Source organism: Hippoglossus hippoglossus, chromosome 3 (assembly GCF_009819705.1).
Source record: "Hippoglossus hippoglossus isolate fHipHip1 chromosome 3, fHipHip1.pri, whole genome shotgun sequence".
Lineage (NCBI taxonomy): Eukaryota > Metazoa > Chordata > Actinopteri > Pleuronectiformes > Pleuronectidae > Hippoglossus > Hippoglossus hippoglossus.
The window spans coordinates 11,435,080-11,455,879 of NC_047153.1; the positions used below are offsets into that span (position 1 = coordinate 11,435,080).

The 20,800-nt window shown below is 40.3% G+C and overlaps 4 protein-coding genes across 6 annotated transcripts; 1 reads left to right on the forward strand and 3 right to left on the reverse strand.

Moving 5' to 3' along the window:
* Positions 1-439: 439 nt before the first annotated feature.
* Positions 440-5,303, reverse strand: mphosph10 (M-phase phosphoprotein 10 (U3 small nucleolar ribonucleoprotein)). Its single transcript, XM_034580505.1, has 11 exons — positions 5,118-5,303; positions 3,529-4,201; positions 3,256-3,437; positions 2,994-3,159; positions 2,517-2,658; positions 2,323-2,390; positions 2,098-2,235; positions 1,899-2,009; positions 1,498-1,605; positions 1,176-1,406; positions 440-724 (listed from the first exon to the last, which is right to left on the reverse strand). The coding sequence occupies exons 1-11, from the start codon at positions 5,201-5,203 to the stop codon at positions 572-574; spliced, it is 2,058 nt and encodes a 685-aa protein (XP_034436396.1). The 5' UTR covers positions 5,204-5,303; the 3' UTR covers positions 440-571.
* On the forward strand, positions 5,184-8,345 carry mcee (methylmalonyl CoA epimerase). The gene is made up of 3 exons (XM_034580703.1): positions 5,184-5,320; positions 6,093-6,433; positions 7,995-8,345. Exons 1-3 carry the CDS (start codon positions 5,293-5,295, stop codon positions 8,145-8,147), a joined length of 522 nt encoding a protein of 173 aa, XP_034436594.1. The 5' UTR covers positions 5,184-5,292; the 3' UTR covers positions 8,148-8,345.
* Positions 8,346-9,982: 1,637 nt separating this feature from the next.
* LOC117758741 (ferritin, heavy subunit) lies at positions 9,983-13,140 on the reverse strand. Of its 2 annotated transcripts, XR_004613352.1 has the most exons (6): positions 12,843-13,140; positions 12,063-12,168; positions 11,068-11,214; positions 10,660-10,785; positions 10,212-10,438; positions 9,983-10,136 (listed from the first exon to the last, which is right to left on the reverse strand). XR_004613352.1 is itself a non-coding variant. In XM_034580688.1 (5 exons), exons 2-5 carry the CDS (start codon positions 12,162-12,164, stop codon positions 10,280-10,282), a joined length of 534 nt encoding a protein of 177 aa, XP_034436579.1. In that variant the 5' UTR covers positions 12,165-12,168; positions 12,843-13,140; the 3' UTR covers positions 9,983-10,279. The 2 variants fall into 2 exon arrangements, 1 of the variants encoding a protein (XP_034436579.1); XM_034580688.1 differs by having other exon boundaries at positions 9,983-10,438.
* A 4,637-nt stretch (positions 13,141-17,777) lies between these two features.
* Positions 17,778-20,315, reverse strand: LOC117758759 (60S acidic ribosomal protein P2-like). 2 transcript variants are annotated; one of them, XM_034580723.1, is made up of 5 exons: positions 20,169-20,315; positions 19,041-19,164; positions 18,890-18,938; positions 18,305-18,400; positions 17,778-17,892 (listed from the first exon to the last, which is right to left on the reverse strand). In XM_034580723.1, the coding sequence occupies exons 2-5, from the start codon at positions 19,161-19,163 to the stop codon at positions 17,819-17,821; spliced, it is 342 nt and encodes a 113-aa protein (XP_034436614.1). In that variant the 5' UTR covers position 19,164; positions 20,169-20,315; the 3' UTR covers positions 17,778-17,818. The 2 variants fall into 2 exon arrangements, with proteins under 2 accessions (XP_034436614.1, XP_034436606.1); XM_034580715.1 differs by having other exon boundaries at positions 17,778-17,898.
* Positions 20,316-20,800: the final 485 nt, after the last annotated feature.

Here is a 20,800-nt window from a genome sequence, read left to right on the forward strand (position 1 = left end):
ACTAAATAAAAGCTCATTTTAATGTGTCTGTTTGCTGCAGAAGGTGCATTTACCTCTTTTTGTTTGAAAATATAAAAATCCACAAAATCACTTGAAGTTGTTACATACAAAACATTAGTGATGTGTCCTTCCGTGTCGAGGCTTCGAGGCGTGTGTCGAGTAATACAGGAAGATTTTTGTGAAGCGCGTATAAAGGCTTGTGTTGATGACGTATGTGGTGACGATCAAAGCCTCGCGAGCCTGACTGAGTTAGGAAATAGTTCTCATTAATAAGTCCATTTTGATGTTAGGTGGTTTAAATTAGTTATTGAACAGCTTTATACAAACGTTTCATTTATGTGATCACCTGCTATGGTTTTCTATGGATTTCCACTGGCGTTATACTGGTAATATTTCAACAACTCCAAGTGCTCTAACAAAGATCAAATACACACCAGGATTTAGACAACTGATTTATTTAAATGAAAATGGAAACATTTTACAAGGACTTTCAGAGTTAATAAATTTCTGCTTGCTCGTAAAAAGACTCTGTACAATAACAAGTTGATCTCACATAACAAACCATCAGTTATTATAACTTGAGTTTGCTGACGGAGACCTCTTTGTGTTTCTTCTTCTTCTTTGAAGCCTGGTCCTTTGCTCCTTTGATCTGACTCTTCACCTGGTCCTGCAGCTGAGAGAAGAAGGCTTGAGACGACCTCAGAGCCTTGTCCTTTCCCTCGTCCTGGAAAAGAGGAACACACCATTAGTTCAGTTACCTCAGGAACATTCACAATAATGTTATTTTACCATTTAAGTGTGTGAAGATGTCTGAGCAATGGAAGCAGAGTATTGAGCAATCAGTCTAAGAACTTAAAATAGATGACCTAGTTTATGATGCAGTAAGAAGCTAACATATCAGTTGATGCAGGACACACAGCACCAGATAGTTTTTTTTATTCATCTGAGCATTTCATTGATTGAGTCAGTGTTGGTGGGGGTGGGGGGGACTATAGATGTCAAATATAGTGATTTGCGACATATTTTCTGAAATGTAGTTAAGTCAAGCTATTATTAATTTTATTTACTGGAAAGGTTCTCTAATAATCTCTAATATCTGATCAAAATGCACAGGAGAACAGTTCACTTGATTCCTATTGTTTCTATTTATAATTGTATTAAAGATGACCACTCACCTTGAGTATTGTGGCTTTGCCTCCTTTTGTGAGTTTCTTCAGGTTTTCTGTGACTTCAGTCTTTGTTAGCTTTTTGTTCTCTCCAGTTTTACTGGCCTCTTTAAGTTTCTGTCTCTTTTCTTTCTCCATGATCTTCAGACGCTTCACCTTCTTCTTCTGGCGTCTCTCACGCTTCTTGTCTGTCGATGTCTTCTCAACATCACCCAGTACATCTCCTGCTTTGTTCTTCTCCTGTGGTTAGAGGAGAGTATTAATAGACACAGTGCTTGACAAAATATACCAAGATCAAAATACATGTTTTGAACGTGGATGGATGACAAACCTTGACTTCTTCTGGTGCGAGCAGAGTTGCATCACTGGCACTGACTGGAGCCACCTCCTCCATTGTGATGGATGGTAAGTTAGACACCACCTTGACCTCAGGAACAGGCTGTGGACAACATGAAGGTGGTCAGAACTTTTTTGTTCATAGTTACAGTTTAACTTTACTTAAATTTTGAATGCAATTGCTGTAATAACAGTTTTGTTCTCGATAGGATGACATGTTGCATTTTTACATGATATGACTTTCTATGAATTAAAACCTTTTTATTGCAATAAGAATCACAGATTAAACTGAGCCTATTATTTCTGTTGCCTGCCAACTCAGTTAACTTCTATTTATCTTTCAAAAGAACAGCCTCCCTATTTCAGGCATATTTGGTGCTGTCAGACAAAACTTACTGGTTTAGGTGTGAAGTGGAAGTTGGAGAGAGCATCCAGTTTTAGGAAGAGTGTGTCCATAAGCTTCTGAATGTCCACGTGGGCTGGGTTCTCCTTCTCCTCTGTCTTTTGCTGAAATAAAGACAAATACAAAATATGAATGAATATTTTATATGAATATGTGTTGGAGTAACAGTGAAAACAAGATGAAAAGTCAAACCTGATTCTGCTTGAGGTATTCTTGCTCATAGATTTCTGCGAGACTCTGCTTGCTCTTCTCGTGGTCCAATGTTAGTCTCTTCTTGTACTCAAACACCTTCTCTTTGGGTTTCTCCTTGCGAACCACATCATCAAATGCCTGATGGAAACACAAGGTTGATGTTATTATCAGGCAACAAAATCCTTTGTGTCGAGACAATATAAAAACAAAGTTATTGTGACTAACCTGGTCTTTAATTCTCTGTTTAATGATGTCCTCAAGCTGTAGTGTGGTTTCCTCTGTGATACTAGGAGCTAAAAGAGAAGATAGAATGTTGTTGATGAATTTAATGTAGCACATACAGAGAGGGCCCTTAGTGAAAGAGTATAAATATATAACAACATTGATAAGATGCACACAAACCCAGATGAGTTACTCACCCATCCTGGACGTCTGCTCAAACTCCACATGTTCCTCCAGCATGCTGTTCTCGGGACGTGTCTGTGCCGTCACCTCTCCAGACAACTGCCAGGGCTTCGCTGTAAGAGCTGCTTTCTCCAGCTCCCCAATCTTCTCTGACATCTGTAGGTTAGGAAAACAAAAGGATATAATAATCAATATCAGTGGGCATACAGATGGAAACCTGGCTTGCACTTAAACACTCAAGGGGTTGCACAGGTGAGTATAGGTTGCCTCAAGTACCAGTTTAGACATAATTACTTTTCCATATCACCTTCAACTCAACAAAGGTCTGGACTGAATGCTATCAAACTAGAACCAAAAAGTTTTTTATCTCTTGCATAGTATTTAAAAATAAGGCACTCAAATGCTTCTTAGCCTGAATAAGAGAGGATATTATTAATTTGTTAAATAGAAAAAATTCAAAATAAATTAATGTATAGTTTAAACCTTGTTACCTTGTCTTGTCGTTTCTCAAATGATGACTTTGATTCAGATTTCGCTGAATTCTGACTTTTTCCTCCAAAAATGTCCTCCACCACTTCTCCTTCACTGTCCTCGTCTCCAGGGAGGTTAAAGGCCACTTTCTTACTGGAAGGTTTGAGGTGACTTCCCCCTTCATCCCTATCGAAGAGTGGTTCACAAACATAGTGGAATAAACCAAACATGATTCTCCCATATATAGTTATACACACACTGCATAATATTAATCACACTTACTCATCGTCACCCTCCTCTTCACCATCAGAGTCATCATCTTCATCATCTATTGGTTCTTCACCCTTCGCCGGGCTTTCATCCTCGCTGTCGTCCTCACCATCTGACTGCTCATCTGCTTTAGCTGGTTCACTATCCACAGCATCAAAGAAGTCCTTGTACTTGAGATTCCTGGAGCTCTTTACCTGCAGACAATAACAATAATCAACTGATTTCCCGTGGTCTGCATCATCGGGACACATTCAAATAGATGATTAATACGTGATAAATATTTACCGTTTTTTTCTTTTGCTGTTTGGTAGAAATTATTTCTTCTAGGTCAAGATCATCCTCATCCTCATCAGAGGCCAGGTCCCGGAAATAGTTAACGCCATCTTCGTCCTCATCTCCCTTTCCCTCCTGCTTGTCCATATCATCGAGAAAGGACTCCATCTCGGACAGCTTGAAGAACTTATCATCAATCTCAGAAGGAACAAATTTTGTCTGTGAGCCTTTCTTCCCGATCTCCTTCTTCCGTTTCTCTCGCTTCTCAAGAGCATCCACGTCAAAATCTAAATCAGAGTCCTCGTCTGTGTTAGCCTCAGCCTCCACGGCCTTTTTCCTTGGCTGTTTGCGTGGTTTCTCCTTCTCCTCTTCTTCTTCTTCCCCATCATCAACATTTTCATCATCAGTCTCAACCTCTGCTTCATCACCATTCTCTTCCTCCTCCTCCTCTACCAGCACTGTTAAAGTCTCATCTGACACAGCCTCATCAATGACCGTTTTAAAGTGTTTCAGGACAGCATTGTTCTGCAGCTCCAGCTCCTGCCAGATCTGCTCTTCATCGAAGTCTTCCACCACCAGCTGTGTCAACAGGCTGCCTTTAAAACTCGCAGGCTCCTGGGCTTTATGGAGGTCATACAGGGTCTTAGTGAGAGAGGTAAAGTCTGCAGCCACTCCATCCTGAAGACTGCAACATTGGAAACACACAATCAGTAAAGCAAGTCGGAGTTATTAAAAGCAAACTTTTTTATTTGCATTTGTCTTAAGGTGGCTTATCATCTTCAATGACATCTATAATGTAATACATCCATCTGTGATGCATAAACATTACGCTGGTTAAAGAATGACTGTTAGCCCTGAGCATTGTAATTCTGTCTCTAAGGGACAGTTTCAGTTTTCCCACTCAAAGGTTTATTGCAGACTTTGTTGCTTCACTGGAAATAAAGATCCTCTTTGATAATTTCATACAAATTAACAGACAAGTATAAAAATAAAAGCCTTAAATACAGGTGTTACATCACAGCAAGATTGTTGTTCTTACTGCTTATGTCAATTGCTTTGATCGTCAATATCTGCTAACTACACTGAATCAGTGACGAAACATAAATGTATAACTATGGTTTTATAGCTCAGCCCTGAATTTATGTACAACGAGGAGATTTAAATCTTTACGAGTGCATCTTGCATTCACTGCAGTCACTCCTACAGCTACTTCACTTCCTGTCACTTGCGTATTATCCTTGTTTAAATCTATAAGAGGTCAGAATCTCGAGTCAGTGTTGAAGATGAAATCAGGGGCCAGCTGTGCCTCATTGATGATCTCAGATTGATACCCTGACCCTTTGAATGGGCCTGATCCAGAGCTGGACATCAAAACAATATAAATAACTAGTACTATATGATTTTAAAGTAATTTTACATGTTACAGAGTATTTATAAGCTGCAGCACTGATAGTACAGGAGCACAGGAGCTGGGTCCTTGTTCGTGTTAGCTTTAGCTAGTGGTGAGCTAGCCGAGCCTCTCACGTTCGAACAGCGCGTTTAACGAAGCTGCTGCGACATTATACAGCTTCTTCACCAACACACGCGGTGGAAACACTTGCCTGAGAAAATCCTCTGGTTGTGATGTGTTGTCATTTATCGTCTTCACACATTCCTCCAGCGCGCTCCACATTTCTCCGCTCGCCATCCTGTCCCCACATGCGTGTGTGCCTGTGTCGCAGGTAAACAGGCTCACGGAGAAACCGTTCCGCTGTTGCTTGGTTCCGGGGTCCAAAGATGGCGTCCGCCGTGCTGAAGGTTGCAGGTTGGTTTGTGTCAATAATGAAAAGAATGATTTTCTGCGCTGTGTCCCCTTTTTTAATTTAGTGTAGAATATTAAACAAGACTTCAACTCTTCTGTTTCATACCGATGTCTCAGTTAAAGCTCATGTTCAGTTCACGCAGCTGCTGCAAACACGCGACTTATCGTGTTTTGTTTGCTAAAAAAGTTCCTGCATTTATTTAATGTGACGGCAAAGATGATTTCACTCACTACAGTTAAATCCGTCTCGACCACAACTTTCATATACTCACTAAAACTAACAGGAAGTATCAATACTAAACTAAAATACAAGACACTACATCTGCTTCAGTGGTCCTGTCTCTGAACTCCTCTGGAGGGATGTAACACAATTCTTCTGTGTAAAATGTGTGTTGTAAAATATTTATATCAAATATATGAAGCACTCAAATTCATCAAAAAGGGGTTTGTCCTATTTTTCTAGACTAACATTACAGTTCAGCATTTGTTTTGAGTCAATGTTCATGTGTAATATAAGAAGGACTCATATCTAGTAAATTATATCTGATATGATTTGGGGGCAGCATGTCACATGACATGAAAGATCTAGTTCAATTTCATTTGATGGAGTGATGCAGGCGCAAAAACATGAGGTGTTCAGTCTGTAAACATCATAAAGCTTTGTACGAGTTGGAAGTTGGTACAGATGGGATAATGTCAGGCAGTGGGGACAAAGAGGATTTAGGTAAGTTTAGGTAAAGGCTCCACCTTCTCATCTCATCATTCTTTTATTCAGTGGCAGGTCTCTCCAGATGTTCCCGTCTCCCACTCCTGAGGGCTTATTCAATAACATCACCCCTCCACCAGGGCGTTCCCTCATCTCTGTGGAAGCTGGGGAGGCTGAACCACATCGCGATCGCTGTCCCTGACATGGAGAAGGCCACGGCTCTGTATCGGGACGTGCTCGGGGCCACGGTGAGTGCCAAGGTGCCCCTGCCTGAGCACGGCGTCTACACGGTGTTTGTGGAGCTCGGCAACACGAAGCTGGAGCTGCTCCATCCTCTGGGGGAGAAGAGCCCGATCGCTGGCTTCTTACAAAAGAACAAGTCTGGAGGGATGCACCACATTTGTATCGAGGTGAGGCGGCATCTATCGCAGTCCTTTTAGTCAGTGGACATTTTATTAGCTAGATCTCACCAGTTTTATATAGAACCTACTTTTAGATCAGGTTGAATTGAGCTTTCTTGCTGCAGGAAAACCACAGGTATAACTAGAATGGCACCCAGTTGAGCTCATAGCTCCACCAAGTCCCAACACATTCCCCCTAAAATGAGTCAAGGCACCAAATTACACATACCCATTGATATTAGTCCTCTTAATATGCCTGATTAAAAAAAATTGTGAAAATGTTGCATCTGCCACTTCCTCTGGATCGGCATCAGGATGAAGGAGTTCTTACTTGGCTCATCCTTCTACCAGGTTTTGTGGAAATCTGTTCAGTAGTTTTTGCAAAAACAAATGGACAGGGGCAAAAACATAACCTCACTGGCAGAGGTAATTAACAACAACATGCACTACAGGACTTTTTGATGCGTCATACTCGGAGAAGCATAGGTGTTAGTTTACACCCCTGCTTTACCTACTGTGAAGGGTCAAAGTGTTTATCATCAACAAGGTCAACATCAGGTCTCTATTGCCACTGAAGTACTTAACATGTGTCCATCACCCGTTCCTTAACAGTTACAACTGTGTCTGATTATTCAAAATGTCAGCTCTGGATTTATCAAAAAAAAGTGCACATTTTATTACATTTTAATTATGTTTTAAGGCATCAGAGTCTAAAGTTCAGTGTCATCATCGTTCCCTCTATACATCTAGAAACAAGGTTTACAAAAATGTGAAAGAAATGTATGCAGTTGTCAACCAGCAGCAGAAAGTGTCAACATTAAAAGGTTTGTCCTCCAGAGGGCGCTAACGAATCTTATTTGTGAACAGCAAACTGTCCCATGCTGATTATAACCCTTCAGAAAATAATCGCTTCAGAAACATCTGCTGTCTAATTTATTCTTATCACAGTAACGCTACTTGAAACCAAACGTGCCACATCTCTGGCTGCGGGGGGTTTTGTGCAGAAGTCTTCAGTGCTATTAGGAATGTACTTGAGTTTGGGATGAGTGAATTGAAAGAGATAGCTTTGTGGGCTGTGTTATTTAAAAAAAAAAAAAAAATTGAGGCGACACTTAAGCCTTTTTCAGACATTAACTCTGTAAAATGTCTGGACATTTTCTGGAGTTTGCTTTTCACATATGAAGAACGCAGCAGGAGGTGGTCAAAGTCCGACACGTTCACGACAACAACAGAAAGTTGTAAAAATAATTTAGGTGAGGGGTGGAGCCTGGGTAGAGTGCTGGGAGGACATGGCGCATTAACTCTGTGGTGAAAATCACATGTTTGTGTTCACAGCACAACGACATCAGCCTTTGTCTCCAAAAACTCTTGAGAAAGGAAAATGTCCGGATGTCAGCTCATGTCTGAAAGCAGCTTTAATGTTGCACATTTTAAACCGTGTTGTCCCACTTGTCCCTCTGTTTTATATTTCATACAATAGATCCATTAATTTTCCTGAATTTTATATGAGTCTGAATCAGACTAAGTGAAGTGAGATGAATAATGAACACATTTTGCTCCTGGGTTGCAGGTGGACAACATCAACGCTGCGATAGCCGACCTGAAAGCTAAGAACATCAGAACTCTGTCAGCAGAGCCCAGGATAGGTGCTCATGGGAAACCAGTGATGTTTCTTCATCCTAAAGACTGTGATGGCGTGCTGGTGGAGCTGGAAGAAGCGTGAAAGCCTCAATATGACCGGGACTGTGGTCGCTGTTAATTCACCTTCACATATTCCAGAGTGAATCTGATTATCAACAAATGTTGATTTTGTAATATTGTTCATTGTAGCACTTAAGTTTTGAACTTCTCGTTTGAGAAAGGTGCCTCACTGTTGTTCAGAGCTGTTCTAGTTGGGAATAAACTACAGAGTGGTGTGTTATGACCGCTTCCATAAAGTGTATTTCTGATGAATGTTGAATATGAGTATTGCATTTAAAAAGGAGTTTAACTTCGCTCCAATGTGCTACGACACACTGGATCCTGTATGTAATGACTACATACAGGATCCAGTATGAACTGCAGAAAGATTTAAACAAAGTTTAATATCTGCATTTCCAGCTGATGAGTTCACATTAAGTACTTAATTATTTTAACCATAACATGGCTGTTACTGTTTATTTTTTACACGATTTACAACTCTACAATAATTTCACTAGAATGAAACAGATCCTAAAATGAAAATGATTGAATTAGGTTAAAACAATGACATTTTCTTCATAAATTTTAAACTCGGAAATGTTTGGAGATTGGTTGACAGTAGCAAAAATGAAACACACTTTCAGTACAGTATGTTCAGGAGTGCAGTAAAAACATCATGAATCATCCTCATGTATTACAGAGGATGTTAACTCAAGGTCCAAATGGATTTTCTTGCATATAAAAAGATTTATACGTATATGTAGTTGTGTGTTGATTACATGTCTAAAGCTGTTTCAAAGTCCATTCTGCCAAGGAGGCATTTCATCTGCATTTTTATTTGGACTACACTAAAACTACTCATGCGATTACCTTGACATTTTGTGGAGTGTTGGGACATGAGCCAAGGAAGAACTGATCCAGGGATTCCTTTGACTTTTCTAGATTGCGAGAGGCACTTTTCAACATTTTCATTGATTTTTCAGAGAATTAATGGTTGTTGAAAGAAATGTGGCACATTTGGTGACTGATATCTGTGAAATTTGGTGCAGCTTGAGTGAAGTAAAGGGAACTGTTGGACTTGGAGGTATGAGCTTTACTGTCAGAACATTCTGGCCTATTCATTATTGGTGGCATTAGCGCTGTGGTTTACTGTCTCGTTACTTCTGAATCACTAGTCGAGGGATTCACACTGGTACCAATCACAGACACAGAAACAACAGACGAGATCCATAACAGAAAAACACTGAATGCACCTGCTAGATATATTTACACGTGGAAAACGTTTGAGTCATAAATGCATGTTGCATCAGTTTTTTAGAAATCCTCCAAAGGGTCCAGAAAAGTCAACATACACCTTTAAAAACTAGTCTAGGGAACCATCAATTAACCAAGGTCACAGCAGTCTACGAAAGTCTCAGACACCAATGAGTGTGAACAGCAGATGATATGAATTAGCTTCACATCAAGCTGCTTATTTGGGATTGTTGGTGTTTATATTCTAGAGACCAGACTGTGAGGAAAGCAGTGATTATGATCTTTACATTCAGATAAACAGTGTTTATATTCTTGATTATTAGTCACTTTGGAGTCTCCGTCAGCTACCAACATTTTGTTCTGGATTTGTTTAAATACAGTCACAGTTTCAGATGTGAAGATGTAAAACCTGGGTTTAATTTCGAGTTCGTTCCACACTATGATCACTACCCATAATTAGGACTCGAGTTATGTTTTCCTCAGGTAATGGAAGTGAAACAAATAGTTTATTCTACAATTCCTCTTTCACTGTCCGTGGAGGACTTTTGCGGTTTTTCAGACGTGGCTTAATTTAGACCATTCAAATTACCTTTTCTTAACACAGACATTAAAATATGAGACTGATCAGAATCCAGAGGGCTCAATTTATTCAACAGTTCTTGGCATAAAACTCAGCAAATACATCGTAATGACAAGAATGCAGCTGAAAGAGAGCGCAAGATATGAGAGACGATTTGAATGGACTAGCACTCAAGTGTTTCATAGATGTTAAGATTAGAGGAAACAGCAATGAAAAGAAGAAGCGAACACATTCCAAACGACAAGCCACTACCATGCAGACGCCTTTGTATTGTTTAAAATACTTAGACGCAAGATACAAATATACATATAGAGGCGTCTGAGAAGGAACTGTGCAGGGATTTAGCTGCTCTCTTTGCCCAGGGTGTGTTTGTCAAACAAGTATTCGGCCAAGCCATTGCTAGGAGCTCCCATGCGACGCAGGTTGGTCACCCAGTCTCCCAGCTCTTTGATGGACTTCACCTGCTCGTCCAGGTAGTGCGTCTCGATGAAGTCACACAGCTGAAAAGAGAGATGGATCATATTTTAAATTAAACAAATACAATGAGAACTTTTTTAAAAATCTATGACTAATACCAGATCTGTTTCTTGATAAGCTTATGTACTAGTAATATAATACTTGACACCTCTTTTTGTTATGAGGATTGGGACTGGTGTTCTCTAAAACTTAAAGTTTGACTTAAAGAGGAAGACGTGCAACTAAGTGTTTGATTAATACTCACATGTGGGTCGTTGTGATCAGCGCAGAGCTTGTGCAGCTCCAGTAGTGACTGGTTCACGCTCTTCTCCAGCTGCAGGGCACATTCAAGAGCCTCGATCCCACTGCCCCACTCGTCTCTCTCTGGTTTCTGCAACACAAAGCAGGTCAAGAGAGCAGTGAGACACTCATTAATGAAAAGGTAGGAGTCTAGTAACCCGACACAACGCGGGTTGGCAGTTTAACGTTTTACTCAAGATTGAGGGTGTGTGTTGTGGATGTCCGAGAAAGATAAGCTGGACAGCGCCCTCCCACCCTCTGTATCTGTATGACCTTATGTTACCCACCCAACATTATAGATATGGAAAAGAAATCACTAGAAAACAGACATTTATATCTATATAGACACATTAGATGAACCGGGAGCTCATACCCTGATATCTTGAAGGAAGATCCGCCCCCCCCTCTGGTTCTGTTGTTTCATTAGCTTCTCAGCATGCTCACGCTCCTCGTGTGACTGATCACGGAAGAACTTAGAAAAGTTGTGCAATGCCTGGTCATCCCGGTCAAAGAAGTAACCCTGTGAGGAGAAAAGAGGACAAAGTTAGTGTTTTCAAAACTAGACATTTCCCTCAGGTGAAATGTGGCTGAAGGAGAGCACACATTCCTTGGCAGCAAAATTACTACACACATCCAAAAACAACCACATGGGCAGAGGCTAATTTGACAAAATTCAGTTACAAGAAAAAAAAAAAATGTGTTTCAGTGTCGTCCAAAACCCGAATCATATCTCACAAAGCCATACTCATACACCTTTGGCCAGTAATGATGTTGGTGGTAAAAAATATGAATGTTCAGCAGGGCTGGAAGTAGTAACAGCTCAGACACGCAAGGTAAATAGAATACAAAACCTTTAAAATATGTCTCAACACACCTTGTAAATCATTTATAAAAATTATAACAATTACAAGGCAACGCACCGTCTGCCTTGCCTCTGCACATGAAGCAACTTCAACCTTTGTGTTATTACTCAGCCACACAACATTCATTCACCTCAGTTCAGGCAAATGATATCAAACAGGTTCCTAAAAACATGTTTACAAGTTGTTCTAGTTGGAAATAAATGGCTGCTCTGACGACTGTGTGTTTATTTAAGATGGCCAACGGCTGCCTTGCCTTCCCCCACCCAAACCTCCCACGTGCTCTTTCATCCCTGTGAAGGATGTTGGCACACAGGGAACACTCGAGAAAACACTAACAGAGCAGTTAAATAACCAGTACGTTTAAACAGAGTTAAAATCATCAGGAATAATAACCATTACCAGGATTGCTGTTATAAACTACTTCCCTTTACACCAACCACTTCTACTTTATTTAATCTTATTTATGGCTTCAGCGTTTTCCTCTATAAATGGACCTGACTCTCACCATAGACAGGTAGACGTAGGAGGCGTACAGCTCCAGGTTGATCTGCCTGTTGATTGCAGCCTCGCAGTCCTGATGGAAGTTCTGTCTCACTTGGGAAGTCATGGTTCTGAAACACAGCAAACAAACCAAACGTCTCACAATGGGACAACTGATCAACAAAAAATATACAATTGAATTAGTAAAGTTATTGATTAGTGCATTTGCAGAAGGAAAAAAAAAGCTGAATATATTTGGGGTTTCGAATTGTTGGTCGGGAAAAAAAAACGTAATTTGAAGACGTCACCTTATTCTCTGATAAATTTGATTAAATCGCATCCTTTCCTCATCAACAGCCCCAAACTACTTCACAAAAGAAAAACTAAAACATATCACCACAAATTAGTAGGGGATTTATTCGATTTCCCAAATATCTGCTGATAATTATAAACCAGGCTTTATTTACTTATGTAACACAATTCTTGCCATTGACATTAAAGCTTATTATTAAATCCTTTAATTTAAAACGGTTTTCTTCACAAATATTTAACATAATATTACAGCAGAGTAAACATGGAGGCTCATAGTAAAAACAGTGAAGTGTGTGAGGACTGTTTAGTTTGAAATGTCCGAGTCTGTGGTGAAGATGTCCCCGAGCTGAGGAGATGACGCAGGGAAGAGTCTGCGTAAAAGGCCGCAGAAGAAAGAAAACAACAACACTGACGCAGCGTGTTGCGTGTGTGTGCGTGTGCCCGTCCGTGACAAACACGTTAACACGCACATGTCGAAACAAAGACTCCTTACCAAACGTCGGTGTTGTTCGTCTGTACTTCTTCGTCCTGTGAGGAGGTTGAAAAGCAGCGTCTGGTGTCGTTAGCACAACAAACGGTTGGCTAGCTGTCGGGTTAACGGTGTTCGGGACGGTGTTTCCTCGGAGGTGGATGTTTAGTTGCGGTGAGATGCGGGAGGATGGAGGAGTTGATCGGATGGAAAGGTCCTAAGCCGAGGTGTTGGGAGACAAGATGAGAGGTTGCCGTTCAAGCACTGTTGAAGCAGGTAACCTTCACTGTCCGCTAGCGAGGAGTCGACTGAGGAGCGCGCTTCGATCTTCACCTATAAACCGACCGTGACGTCACTGCGCGCGCCACCGCCTGGTGGGAGGAGTCTGCGCAGTACCGTTCATTTATTTAACAGTCACGTGTTTCATCAGCGTTAAAAATTAACTAATTTACTTAACTCAAGAATTGTCTTCATTTTTATTGTAAACACTTTGTCTGTGTCCGAAATCCCTCACTCATCACTGTATAGTCCGCCATTTTGTAGTGGTGTCCGGATGTTGAGTGAAATATTTTGTAGCCTACATCGCGGTGGCCGAAAGAGTTCAACGCACTGCAAAGTAAGAAAACACAGGGAAATAGAAAAAAACACGTGCAAATCAAGAAACCAGCTCATCAATTTGACGATCAATAGATCGATAGCTTCACTGTCAAGTTTAAAGGGATAGTTCACAGAAAAAAGAAAATTCACAAATGATCTATGCCGAAGGAGGGGTGGGTGAAGTGTTTGAGTCCACTACACACTTTTTGAGTGTCAGTGTTGCAGCCAAATCCAACACACAGTTGAAGTAATTGGTGACCACCTCTTCAAATGTAAAAAAAACACAGAAAAAAACAGAAAATGCCCCGAAGAAGTCCCGTCACCACTGTGTAGCAGACTTCACTGACTTCACAAAGCATTGAACTACAGCCAGGTTCATCACTTTTTTGGCTCCCCTGGAAACATTTCCGATGTTCGCAATTTGCAGTGAATTTTCTCCTTTTTGTGATGAGATCACAATGTAGTACTCTATATGAACCTATATAGTAAAGTAGGGCTCAGTGATATAGTCTTACTCTATTACTTTAAGTACCAAAACTACAAAGTAAAACTAGAATATTACTCTGTAAAGCACATACATACCTCCACCAAGGCCCAACAGCCTCCTTATGAAACACACCCTAAATACACTAGATCTGGACTTTTATTAGGATCTGACTGGGACAGTACAGTAATCGCACTGATCATTAAACACACAGACAAGTTCAATGGGGACAACAGACTTATGAACATGTGGCTTGTGTTTCTATGGCAGCACCAGACCTATAATCAGGTTTTTAAACTATTGGTCATATGTACAGTGTGTTTTGCTGACTGCCTCGACACTGCAACTGAATATTATCTACCTTTTTATATACCGTCTGTGTTATCTACAACACCGTATCACATAGTGTTCTACAAAACATAAGAGTAGTAATAGAGGAGGACCCAATCACTAAAATCACATTTCATTGTGTACTCTAACAGCTCTGATTACTTTATCCACCTCTCAGGCTGAACTTTTTGAAAGGCACAATGTCTATATAACTTTGCTGCTAAGGAATCCAAGACAGGCCGTAAACACAACTATGGATCTTAACTAGCTTTAATTACTGGAGCACATAGGCCCAACAGTTCCCTTAAACTCAATCAAGCCGCACAACATTTCACAAATTTCCCTTCTTCCTGAAATGTAGTGGAGTAGTATAAAGGGGCGTGAAATGGAAATATACCTCAAAGTTGTGTTTAAGTACAAAACTTATGTAAATATACTTTGGGAGAATCCACATTTGTGATTAACACCAACTTGTCTGAGGCTCTTAGCAAGAAGAACCTTTAACAATTAATAATAATGATCTGGCTGCCGCCGGTCAGTTTACGTCACATCATGAACTTTCCCATACATGACGTGTCCGTGGATGCTCAGTTGGAGAAGGAGAAGTGCCTGGGGAGTTCACGTCTTGGGAAATTACAGGAGGCTCTTTGTTGTAAGATTCCATTCTGTCTAAATACGTGTTGCTATAAATCAACAGGCTATTATGATGTTTTTGTTGTGTTTTCAAATCTTGTTCCATGCTTCTCTCCGGTATCTGCACAGCCCTCATTAAATGTTTAACAGAGCAGATGACGAACAATCTGCGCAGCACTTTCTGTCCTCAGACATAAAACACAAAACATGTCACAGACCCACTTACTCACCTCACAACACATGACTCAGCTCTGTTCTTTTCAGTGACATCAGCAAAAATAAAAAAAGTTTAAGATTAAGTAACAGTCTTATAGTCACACTCCGGACATGACTCATTGGTTGATTAAGACATATTAGTTGAGTTGATAAAAAAAACTCCACAGTGGAAACTTTTCTGTCCCGGGTTCATCTGCTTTAATGACGCATCCAGAGCCATAAGCTGGGTCTTGTTATTTGATGTTAGCCCCCTACTGATACTCAGGAGTCATCATATAAGAAAACAGCTTTGGTTCTGTGGGTTTAGCGTTGGAGGGAAGGGTTGACTAAATTTAAAAAGTAGAGAAAGAAACATGTTAGCTTTACCCTCTATGAACCTAACATGCCCATCAAGTATTACCTCCACCAAGAAGGTTATGTTTAAACCCCTGTCCGTATGTTTGATCATTTGTTTGTAAGCAAAATTTCCTTTCATAAAACCAAGTCCATGGATTTCCAGAAAACTGGGTGGAAGGATGGGAAGTGGGCGAAAGAAGAACCCATTTAAGTTGTAAGATTGTGGAGCGAGGGATCTATTGGCAGAAACTGAATATATATTAATCTTAGTGATGTTGTCACTAGTGCATAATCACCTAAATTGTCCAAATTGTTGTTTTCTTTACCCTAGAATGGGCCCTTTATATTTACATACTTCATACTTACATCAGGAGCGGGTCCTCTCTACGGAGACCGCCATGTTTTTTACAGTAGGCCAGATTAGACAAACTAAACATTTAAACAATTTTTGTTATTTTCTTAAGGAATAATTCACGTATTTTGCTGAAATAAAACATGCACATGTAATATCCGAGAAACACAAACAACGGCAGAAGAAGAAGGAGGAAGAGGAGGCTACATGCTGGAACAGTTTCACGTCTGGACATTGTTTTATATTTCACTCAAATCAGAGCTGATTCTCTCAGTCAGTATCGTGTGTCGTACATCATATGATTCAGGTAAACCTGCTCTTTCTTTCTTTCTGCTGCACTGTATTGTCACCATCATGCAAAAACACCCCATGTGTCGTTTTGTTGAATATCTCTGACAAACAGGGACATTTTCTTTTCAATGTGAACAGCTGTGTTTAGGTCTCACTTCTGGGTTACGGCAGGATTAGGGTATGAGTGCCAAATGTGGTGCAGCTTGTTACATTTAAGGGGACTGTTGGGCCTTGGTGGAGGTATGTGCTCTACTGAGTGCCCTTCTAATTATATATGTTCCATTAAGGTCCGTATTTGAGTTTATGGTCTGTCTGTGATTACTCGGGAGCAAAGATATGTAGATATGAGCAAAGATTTAGACATTGTGCCTGAGTTCAGCCTGAGAGGTGGATAATGTAATCAGAGCTATTACAGTACACAGTGAAATGGGATTTTAGTGATTCAGTCATCCTCTATACTACTCTCGTGTTTCGTAACACACGGTGTTGTAGATAACAGACTGTATATAAAAACCTAGATGATAATATTCAGTTGCAGTGTCGAGGCAGTCAGCAGAACACACTGTACATATGACCGATAGTTTCAAACCTGATTATAGGCCTGGTGCTGCAATGGAAACACAACCACACGTTCTCATGAAGTCTGACTGTGTCCTACACCTGCTCACAAAACTCACTGCTGCTATTGACATTGACTCGTCTGTGTGGTTTAATGATTAGTGCTTTGAGCTCATTGTGTTGACCCTTGAACCTGAATTTCATGAAATGAACTGACCTCAGGAAACCAGTGAAGCTTCATCTTTTCTCTTCATTGGTTGCAGCAGTCATTAATTATGAGTGGCAGTAAACCGAGAAAATAAAACTCACTGATAAGTTCAATTGATGTTGTGTAATAAGACATTCTGCTTTTTAGGCCAACATTAAAGTTCTGTGTTTTATTTATACTATTATATCCTTGTCTGTTCTGAAATGGTGCTGAATTTCCAGATTTAGATCAAAGACTGAGGTTATTAATAACCTGCTTTTTGTCTGAGAACTGATGTTCTCGTGTTTCAGCGACAGTGATGGATTCTCACTCCTGTTACAGAGCCCTGAAGTATTCATTAAGGAAAAGATCACATTCAAGTTAACACAGCTTATATCCAGGATAATAGAAACAAACAATTATATTATTTTTATCTATTAATTTATATGCTCTCAGTGGTAAACTACGTGCACATCACCTGCAGTCGTAGGGTTTCTATACTAAGTATTGAAAAGGTGCAGAGTTGTTTCTGGTGTAGGAATCTATTCTCATGGATAATTCAGCACTTAGCCACAGCAGCCAACATTGACACACTGCACTAGTCGGACACTCAATATTGCCATCTGTTGGCCATACCACTCAATTACACAAGTCATGGTCCAGTACCGGATGTAATATAGTAGAAAGAAACCGTTGTTTTGTGGCACAATTGGACCTAGAGACTAAACACTGACATCCTACAACTCACATATTGACACTGGTCCTATGAAATTGCTTAGCTGTCAATTTTGATCAGTCAATACATTTTGAAACCTCAACAAAGTGAGAAAATGCATTATTTGGTCAAATCAAATTTGAAAACTATTGTTCCAGGGAGCATTATAGTTAGCAGCTTAAAACAGCATGTTACCATCTACGTGACACAAAATGTGGTTTACAGGAGGGCGATTTGTAAAAAAATAAAAATGATTTTAAGAGAAGAGTTTTTTATAAACTTTATTCATGTTTTGAAAAGTTTAGTCGAACAGGCCGAATCCCATGTCGTCATCGGACGCCTCCGACTCATCTTTCTTCTCTTCCTCCTCAGCAGCAGCAGCTGCAAAACAACAACTTGATATTATTTTTCTGCTATAAACACCAAAGCACATTTGAACAAACAGCTACGCTCAAGAGGTCACTAAGGTAACTTGTGCATATGTTAGAAAACAGCTGTCCACTGGGTTAATATGACAAACTGTTGTACAAGAGGATACTATACTTTAACTTGTGAATAAGAAAATTATGACACCAATTTCTACAAATTTACACAAAGAATCCATAATTGTTGCCCAAAAACCCTAAAAGCATCTTAATGGCATTTACCCACAATCTATATGATAAAGAAAACTACGACAACTAATTTGGCTTGAAGTAATCTTACTAACATAAAAGGTGAAAGCAGAGGCACTGTGTGCCAAGTGTCACTGATGCTGACAAACAAGGTGCTAAGCTGAAATGCTCACCTGCAGCAGGGGCTGCGGCTCCACCTGAGCCTGCAGCCGCAGAGCTGGCAACAGCCACGGCACCACCTGCTGGCATGCTGGCCAGTTTACCGTAACCTGGGGGAGATGGGTTGGCAAACAAAGCATGAGTGATGACACTGGGACTCAGCAGCCAGAAACAGAACAGTAAGACAATGTGGATATTTAGCTTCAACAATATTAGCATAAACATCTTCCCTGGACTTGGTGACAATATTTTGATGTATTTTACAGATTTAGCTAAGTGAACACTGCCTTTTTGGTCGTCATATTTAGAGTGCAGAGTCAAAGTTTAATATTCAACCCAGTCAGTATTGTCTGGTTTTAACCAAGTGTAAAACAATTCAGATTACAGTAAATATTTAAAAGCTGGATATTATCATCATTGGCTGCAAATAAGTTTGTTTTTAGCAGATATTTTGGGTCAGTTCCATGTATTTTGGATAAAATTCAAAGGCACATATTGTTCAAATCCTAACAGGTGCTTCATTGTCTTAGAGGGACTCAGATCTACCAAATTCATCAAAATTAAACACCACAAAGGTACACCACAAGTGGCAGACTCACCTGATGCGATCACCTCATTCACATTCTTTCCCTTGAGCTCAGAAATGACCTGTTGAGAAGGAGACCAAATTATATGTATATCACCAAAGTCATGACCAGCCAACCGTTCAACTGTAGCAGCAGAAACAATGAAGAGCAGGCTGCTCTGTACCTTGGTCATGCATGCGTCATCGGCCTCAATGCCAACACTTTCCAGGATCTTCTTGATGTCCTTGGATTCAGGGTGTTCATTGCCTCCAAGGGCAGCGAGCAGGTATGCAGCAACGTAACGCATCCTAAAGACACAACAATGGGACGGTTTAACACAGACGTATTGTTGACAACCAGAAATACAAGAGACGTACAAGTTGGAAGAAAACTTTGTTGAAAGGAAGCCTATTCTTCATCTTAATTAAACAGTAGAAAACGTAAAAACCATCAGTGTGACACACCCAGGTCTATCCAGCACATAGACTAATATATTGTTGACAGCTTGTTCACGTTTGTAATCTCACTTAGGGTTTCCATCAATGGCAAAATTCTTTGCTCAGGAACAAAAGTTGAGAGAAATGATGGGACATTTATCGTGATCATTATAATTTTGGTCTGTTTCACAGTTCACAGACATCTTCACTAAAAACATGAAGACTGGAGGAAAATTCGAATCCTTTATTTTCTTTGTGGATGGTCACTGATTGATTTTTATACAGAGATAATCTTTATTTGCCTCTATATGGAAGTATGATAGCTAGCCTTGCTGTCACTTTGATTTGTCTACATATAATCTGAGCAACTTGTTATTAGGTAGAAAGTAGAGTAAACGCTACCAATCTACATTAAGGATCATCATTGTGTTCTTACAAATACACATTACCAAGGTTCGCTTGACATGACTGTCACCAGATCATGAAAAGAATACTGGACAGTTAGCATAGACACACCACAGCTTCGTACACATTTCCCGGGTGTATGAGTGGGACCTTCAACTCTCAAGTGTTAACAAATATGAAGTGTTAAAACCTGTTGTTATAGCGAATCGCAGTTAACAGTTAAAAACTTGATATAAGAGGGTTAGGGTTGACACCCATGTGGCGGCGTGTGCCCCGGTCCAGCTAGCCAACTTAGCTAGCTAGCCTAGCTAACTGCTGCCACGGGGCGTAAAAACATTAAATATTGACGTTACATCGCTCTTTACTGTCTCTGAGTTACCAGGAGCAGAAGTTAAGTTGTTCCTCGACACGCTGTGCTCGGTTGCGCACTGATTCACGTGTTTATTAGGTTATTAAAAGTAGACACTCACTTGAGCTACAGAGGTGAACGCGTGTTCTCTTCGGGGTTAGCGGGCAGAAAGGAAGAAGCGTCGGCTGATGGAGGCGGAAGAAACCGTGCTTCTTCTTCTACGGTGATCAGAGCGAGAGAAAGTGAAGGCGGCTCCTGCTGGTCACCTACCGACAGTGCAATGAAACGTGAACTGCTGGTTCAACACAACTGGACCCTGAGTCTCACCAGTAATAATAATAATAATAATAATAATAATATCAGCTCAGAGTTTGGTGATTTATTTTAACCCTGCTTGAAGCTATCCTGCACTCACACTTATATTATTATTGAACTATTATGAATTTTTTTTCACCAAGATCCATGAAACAAAGTTGGGGAGATTGTGAAAATGTACAAAAAAACAACAATCTACGTGTTGCAATGTTAAAGAAAGAAACAACTCTCCATTCTGTAGTTTATGCATAATCCTGCTGCTAAACAAACCAACCAGCAAACAAATGGACAGGGTGAAACCATAACTTCCTTGGCGATGGTAATGAGCGGAGCTGAAACCCTGATCCCCACCACTCACTAACCATCATGGGGTCAATGTGAAGGGCAGCCTCCCAGTATGCTCAGAGGCAGTTGATTCATACACCTGTCTCATGTTTT